The following is an 8,068-nucleotide window of genomic DNA, read 5'->3' on the forward strand; positions in this document are numbered from 1 at the left end:
TGTCTGTTTAACAATCTTATGTTCTAGCATTTGTTACTACTTGTAGTCACAATTTTTTGCTTTAAAACTAAAAGAATAGCCACAATTCTTGTTAGCATAACCAAAGAAGATATACGTTTTGGATATACGTAAACATGAAATTCAAACACATGTAAAAAAGAGAAAAATTGGGTGTGTTATCTTGTCCCATCACTATTTACATTTTTAACCAATTGCAGATTGGTTAATCACTAGCAAGCTAGATTTATTATTTTTGTCTAGAAAGACTTTGCTAATCCTGTAATCTGCAACATAGATTGAATTCTTTCTAGAATAATTCTATTAATTATTTCTGGTACACCATTTTGTTGAACTGTATAAGCAATTGTAAATGATTTCTAAAAATTTTATGCTTGCAAAATGCAATAGAATCCCCATTAGTATATTCTCTTCCATTGTCTTTCCTCAAGCACTTGATTTTCTTTTCGATTTCAAGCTCTATTCGTGTTTTTTACTTCTTGAATAATGGAAACATATATGACTTCTTCTTGATGGAGAACACTCACAATCTTTTTGAGTAATCATCTATAAAAGAGACAAAATATTTTGCTTCTAGAGATAATTTTGGTGATTCCGAACATTAGAATGAATCAAGTCTACTATATACTTATTTCTGTCATTAGAACTTTCAAACTTCAATTTATACTGCTTGCTTGTCCTGTAGTTCTCACTTAATGGTAGATTCACCAATTTGAGCTCTAGAAAGAAATTATGTTATGAAAGATCCTTAGACCATGTTCTGATTTGTGGCCTATTTTGTGATGCAGCAACATCATCGTGTCTTTTTAATTTGCAGATGCAACTGATGCCTCCACGTCTCAAACTGAATTTCTGGCTATTAGGTATTGTGGCCATATTTCTAACAGTAAGTTGCCACTTTGCAGCGAAAAATTAAGAACTTGAAACTCTAATACTAGTGTTGGGATACCTGAGCTAACGAGGTAGAATAACACTAAAATTTGTTTATGAGAAGCGAATGGAACTTTATCAGATGATTTAAGTAATAATGAAAATGGTATGACTAAGTGGCAAATATTACAATCTCTCAAAAATATATGAAGTTCGAATACTCTTTTGTATCTTACTAATTTTCTCTTTAATTTTCTCCCACTAATTCTTATAAGGATAAAGTATATTTTTTGTCCTTGAAATTTGTTAAAAATTTTAAAAATACTCCTAAATTTTATTTTGTTTCAATTTTGTCTCAAAAGTTTTCGTTTTGTATCAAATATATCATTGACAGTCAAATTTATGATTAATTTAGCAACAATTTCACCAACCTTCAACACAAACAAATCAGACATAGATGTCATTTCTTATTGTTAGATTGGTCCTAAACTTTATGAAAATTTAGCTGTCAAAAGTATATTTGATGCCAATCGAAAACTTCAAAAACAAAATTAAAACAAAATAAAATTTAAGAATTTTTAATATTTTTGACAAACTTTAAAGACAAAAAATATACTTTACCCTTCTTATAAAAAGAAATTTGGCATCCAATAACAAATGTCACAAGTCATTCAACTTTATCAAGTTGTATGACAAGTTGATAAAATATCAACTTGAATCTTATAACTTTATGAAGTTACTTGAACCTTATTATCTTGTTTATAATATATAATTTGTTCTTTGACTAAGTCAAAAATTATAACTAGCTAACTTATCCAAATCACCAACATAGATAGTGCTTCAAGATTTTTCCATTAGAAAATGTTCTTTGTGCAACTAGTTATCTTCTCAATTTATGTTTTTTGATCTATTATTGTTGTTGATTATGGTTTTGGATGTTAATGACGGTGATAAAAGGATTAGAGTTGGTCATTTCGCAGTAGAGGTTGGGGAGGTGGTGGTTGGGGTTGAGGTAGTGACAATGTTTGGTACAATGGTGCTGGTAGTGATGATGATGATATCAGTGAATGGGAGGCAATGGGATGAGTAATGACAGATAGATGTGATGGCCAAACTAACGAGTGGAATTAAATCGATGAGGGTGATGATGATGAAAGTGAAGAATTGGTAATTTTCTTAAAATTTAACTGTTGACTGAATAAATTAATCATTGACTAAATATTTGAATCATTTTATTAAATAGAATATATTTTTTGAAAATCAATTTGTCATTACCATCTTTTGAATATTATTTTATCAAACTCGAAATTTTATATATGCCAAAATGACTATTTACTCATATTCATTTTACACAATTTTTTTTTATAAGGTTTTCTTCCCCTCTTTAACCTTTAGGCACGAAGTGCTTGTAACAAATTAATATAAAGAATTAAAGACAAGAAGTAACTAAAATATTCGAAGGTTAGAAAAGTAAGAAATAGAAACATTTTGGAACAGATACATGAACACATATTTTTGTAATTGAAAGAAATAAAAAAAAAAACAAAAGTTATTTGAGTGTTGTTCTTCTTTTTATCAGTGCTGCTCTAACTTCTATATATAAGAATTAAGAACTGAGGTAAAAGAACAAACTGCTTGAAGATGTGCACATTTCCATTATGGAGGTCAAGGTGTACAACCAAATTATGAGTGATGAGGTCAATAGATTAAACCCAAGTTAGCCTTTGTAAACATCACTGGACTAGCTATGCAGAGCAAGATTAAAACTAGATATATACAGATTAAAACTCATTTCTTAGTTGCTTGTTGAGTTGTAAGGAAAAAAGAGTATGCATCAAGTGGAAGGAATCACAGAAGGATTACAAGATGCTGCTCTATGCTGAATGCAGTTCAAGCTTTGTTCCATACTCCTCTGAACCATGTCTTGTAATAACCTTTTAGCTGTTTCAGCAGCTTTGTCTGCTCCATCTACGCGTTCAGCGATGTCATAAACAATTTTCTCCAAAACCGAGGAGGCTAGTCTTCTTTCCGGGGGAGAATCTCTAAGCAAATCCAGAAGCACACGTGCTCTATCTTGTGCTTCTGATGTGCCCTCCACTGTAAGCCGTAACAAACCTGGGATTGCTCCTTCTTTGAGGATAAGTTCCCGGTATTTGTCTCGGCAGCTTAGACACAATGACAGCAGAGCTCCAACAGCATGTTGTGTGCTGACTAGTGATCCATCTTCAACTGTCTCTACTAAGGTTAAAATCCCGCCATCTGCAACTGAGATTGCGGTTCGTCCCTCTTCAAAGTTGGAGAGAATTTCGAGTAGCGCAGTAGCTTTCTCGGCAAACTTGGAGTATTTCTTGCACTCTTTAAGGAGGTTGATGAGAGGAGAAACAGCACTAGCATTAAGGAGTTCAGTAGAATTCTTCTTGATGATGGTGGAGAGATTATAGAGGGCTGTAACGGCATCAACTCTGCCTTGAACACTTCCAGAGTTGAGGATCTTAACAAGCAGAGGCGCAGCTCCAGAAGCAACAATTATGGGCTTATTGGGAGCTGCAGCTGAGAGTGACAAGATTGCCGCTGTCGCTAATTCCCTTATACTACTATTTTGCGTTTTGAGGAGTTCCACCAGAGGAGGGATAGCACCAGCTGTCACTATTTTGACCTTGTTTCTAACAAATCAAAATAAACATCCATACTTATGAGTTGCATGACTCATGGAATTTAAAAATGATATATATATATATAGTGAAGAGTGAAGAGAATCAGCCAAAACCATAAATTCACACATGTAATATTAGAGATAGTGGAACATGCCTTATGGTTGTTATGCTCAACATACCCAGTACACATGCAACTTTTTAAAGTTGAAATCGAAACCAAAATAACCCAATTGATATATGCATAACGAGACCAAGCAACGTTGTTCAAAGATATATAAAAGCACTACTGTTGGATTATATAATGACAATTGTCTCAATTGCCAGCACAGTATCACTATAAGATTAATATACTTTAATAAAAAACAGAACATGACTAGCATCTTTATCATAACCACAGAGAAAGTAATCCCACCCATTACAGTTTACACTGGGATGAGATTCACAAGTTAACAATATTGAGTAAACTCAACCAATTTCACACCTAAACATGAACCTTAAATCTCTCTCTGTACTAACAAAGGTAGTAAGTAATCACCCATAGTTCCATACAACCAAATGACAAGCAAAATGTACAAAAGAATCAGCAAGCAAACATACTGCACTGACTTTTATAGTTTTTGGGTAGAAAATCGAGAAAAAGGGTTGTGATTGAGCATTTAGATACAAATTGGAAATAAGATTTACAATTATACAATCCAGATGTATCAACCGATCACAATCTTTTATCATCGAGGTTAGAGGACAGAGGAGCAACATTAAGCAGACCCAAGAGAAAGAGTGCAGGTAAAAATAATTTCAGTGTGTGGAATTATTTATCAACTAGATTTTGTGAAGATTTATTAGTAAAATAGTGCCTTCATTTTGACAAAATTAGTGAGTTCAAGACATCATCATGAGCCGAAGCCATTATCTCTGTCCCATTCATCGATGCAATTATCAGGCTGCCTATATTACACCTTTATGGTGCGGCCCTTCTCCGGATCCTACCTTAACATGGGATGCTTTTGCACTGGGCTACCCCTTTATGTTCCACATCCATTCTACATGTTATTCTATAGTTAGGTTTCCTATGGTTATGGTGCTGATTTATAGGTGCAAAGCATGTTACAATTTGGTTAGAGCAGAACTACATTTATTTTTAATGAGGTTCGGTTTAGCTCTAGTTAGTGTAAGAAGCAGGAACTCATGACCCTAATAATGGATTCCAGAAAAAAAAGAATGCCTAATTCCACCAAATTCCTCTTTCATCTTTGCTCCTTTTCTTTCACACACACACTCTTCTCTTCTTTTTTAGTTTCCACTTTTTTCTTCCCTTTTGGATTGGTCTCAGAAATTCCTTTTTCTTAAATTTTGTCCATTCCACCTAAAACTCCACTTAAACACATACACAAAAGAAACAAGATATTAAAATAATTAACAGTAACCAAATCGAAGCACTACATCAGATTCCAACTAGTTTCCTCAGACTCGCACACTACACAATAACACAAAGCATAAACATGTTGCAGAGAGAGGGATGAGTTAGTTACAGATTAGTTACCGTTCGTTGCGGACGGCGAGGTTGAGGAGAGCGAGGAGGGAGGAGTAACGGGCATCGGGGTTGGATGACGACAGCATGAAGACGAGAGGCTGGACCACTCCAGCCGCGCCCAGCCTGGACCTCGTCTTAGAGGACGAAGGCGATTTCCTGACGAGCTTACGGATCTCTCTGGCTGCTTCTATCTTCCACTGAAGGCTGCCGCTCACCAGCTTGTCCGACACCTGCTGGACCACCGCGCACTCCTGCTGCTGCTGCCTCTGCCTCTGCCCTTTCCCCTTCGCTGACAGACCCAATGCTATCGCTGTTCTTGTGTCGGACAAGCCTTCGTCTTCTTCTTCCACGTCGTCGTCGTCTTCTTCTTCCTCTTCTTGGTGGCGGTGAACATCTTTCGGTTCGGGTTCGGGTTCAGGTTCGAGTTTTGTGGTCTCTCCCACGCCCATCTCTCTCTCAGCCTCTTTCTCGCCAATAGTTCAATGTCCAGAGATGCGGTGCTTTCGTTGCTCCCAATTCCGGGTTTTGTTCTGATTTTTTTTTTTCTCCCATCAATAATATTAGTCGGACTCGGATAGGCTCTCAGCCTCTCACACACTACTATTTTTTTTTCCTTTTTACAAAAAAAAAAGGAACAAATATCCAAAATTTTTGTCCAAAATAAATTTCTGTTTTAAATAGTTATGTAAAAATAAATTTCCATATTAAATTAGCGTGTGCGGATAACATAAGATAGATTAGTAAAAAGCAAGTGTGAAAACTGAAAAGAAATTATTAAGAACGATAATGTTAATGTTATACTATATTTTAATTTAATTTATTTAAAGATATTTCTAATACTTTTCTTAGTTTGTGTATATAATGCTGAGAATGAGACAATAATTCATGAATAGAATCTGCTTGATGAAACTAAGCGGATGAATTTGAGAGTTGAGTTATAACCTAAATTTGAATTTATATATTAAAAGAGTCAAATTTAAATATAAATGTCATTATCTCATGACTTGATTTTTTATTAATTTCTAAACAAAAATAGTGGTTCAACTTGGACAACAATAATAAAAAGTGATAAATACTAAAAATATACATTAAAAAAATATTAAAATAAGAAAGGTAAATGTTTAATTATTTTGTTGGTCCTTATAGTTTCGCAAAATTTTTAATTAGGTTCCTATACTTTTTTTTTAATTGGATCTCTGCACCAATTTTTTTCAATTAAGTCTCTCTTAGTAATAATTGGCTTAATTTTATAGAGACCCAACTAAAAAAAATTGGTGCAGGGACCCAAATAAAAGGAAAAAAAGTGTAGAAACTCAATTAAAAAAAATGGTACAAGGACTCAATTAAAAGGAAAAAAAGTACAAGAACCTAATTAAAAATTTCGCAAAACTAAAAGGACCAACATAATATGTTCGCTTTTGGAAAAAAATATTAAAGAGTTCAGTAATAAGACTTTTTACTGTTGCAACTATTTTTTGTGGCTACATCTTCTTCTCAAAGATTAGTTAATTAGAACTAGACCAGATCTTCCATAAAGTTATTGTAATTATGAATTTCTATCGGGATTTGAACTTTTAATAGCAAACATAACACCGTGCTCTTCTAATACTGTCAGAAATCCAATTCTGCCGTGGGTATGTTCATTATTCCCAAATCTTATCAAACCTTTGTTGCCTGTAGACAATTAATTAAGCAGTGCATGATTGATTCTGGGATATTCTTGCATTTAAGACATATGACTGAAAAATTGGAGATTCTAGCTTGAACACACTGATTTATCAGAAGGTCTCCATAAATAGCTTTCCAAACAAAGAGTTTAAAAGGAGAAGTAGGCATTAATAAGTAATGAATTGCAGTGACTATTAGTCTGAAGTAAGTGTGAAACCTATTGAAGATTCTGGATAAGAGACAATTATTAAGGTCTTTAGATTATGCTGGTATTATGACTCCACACTTCTTCATAAATAGGAATTAGATTATCCCTACTTACTTATCATTTCAAACTTTTTTCCAGAACTCTACAACCTTCGAAGATACTTCTCCATTCTTAGGATAAATTAGTTTTTAGCTAGACTTTCATAAATGATGAGAAAGAAAAGTACTTACTTCTAAGTACTTTATAAACTAGAGAGTTTGTCCTAGAAATTAGTCTTCAATCTTATTTTCCTACATACCTAAGTTGAATACTTTCAGATCTTTAAAGTTTAATTCTCTCTAACTTTTATCCTGACATAGAATTCTTTTGAACCCACTAGAATTATATCAATTTTTTAAATATTTTTTATTATAATATCAGAGAGTTTAAAGCAACTTAAGGTGTAGATATGAATAGCAGTATCGATTGCTTTAACTAGAACCTCCCTTCTACTCGTGAATAGCATTGATTTTTTTCACACTTGAAACTTTTTTGAGACCTTATCTTCAATATATCTGAATGTGTCTTGTTTCAAATTGTTTACAATCGTAAAGAGACTAAGATATTTATCTTGTTAACCAACATAAAAAACCTGTAGGAGCTAAGTTAGGGCCACCTATACATACTCGGGGGTATTTTGGTTAAAGAACACCGGCGACTTATTCAGGTTACCAATCTAACCGTTAACTTGGCTATATTCTTGTAATAGATATAATGACATGTCAGATCTGTAGCTTTACTAAATAATATAGAGTTGTCAACAAAGAATATATGGCTGATAATGGAATCTCTTTGGTTAACTCTAAACTTAGTGAAAAATTACTTCTATTATCCTCTGTGGAGCAGATGAGAAAGACCCTTTGACCAAAATAGAAAAAGATAAGTGAAAGAAAGTCTCTTTAACAGAAATCTCTTGTTGGCTTAAAGAATTTATAAAAAAAAACCATCTATAATAACAAAGTAGAAAACCGAAATGATATACTCTTTCATCCAATCTATCCATTTATCATAAAATCCCAATTTTTTCATAATTGCCTACACAAAATATTCATTCTACTCGATCATAAGCTTTATTCATAT

At 33.4% G+C, this 8,068-nt stretch overlaps 1 protein-coding gene across 1 annotated transcript; it reads right to left on the reverse strand.

Moving 5' to 3' along the window:
- Positions 1 to 2,507: 2,507 nt before the first annotated feature.
- LOC107458409 (U-box domain-containing protein 3) lies at positions 2,508 to 5,617 on the reverse strand. Its single transcript, XM_016076614.3, has 2 exons — positions 5,083 to 5,617; positions 2,508 to 3,551 (listed from the first exon to the last, which is right to left on the reverse strand). The coding sequence occupies exons 1-2, from the start codon at positions 5,520 to 5,522 to the stop codon at positions 2,723 to 2,725; spliced, it is 1,269 nt and encodes a 422-aa protein (XP_015932100.1). The 5' UTR covers positions 5,523 to 5,617; the 3' UTR covers positions 2,508 to 2,722.
- Positions 5,618 to 8,068: the final 2,451 nt, after the last annotated feature.

This window comes from Arachis duranensis, chromosome 7 (genome assembly GCF_000817695.3).
Source record: "Arachis duranensis cultivar V14167 chromosome 7, aradu.V14167.gnm2.J7QH, whole genome shotgun sequence".
NCBI classification, from domain to species: domain Eukaryota; kingdom Viridiplantae; phylum Streptophyta; class Magnoliopsida; order Fabales; family Fabaceae; genus Arachis; species Arachis duranensis.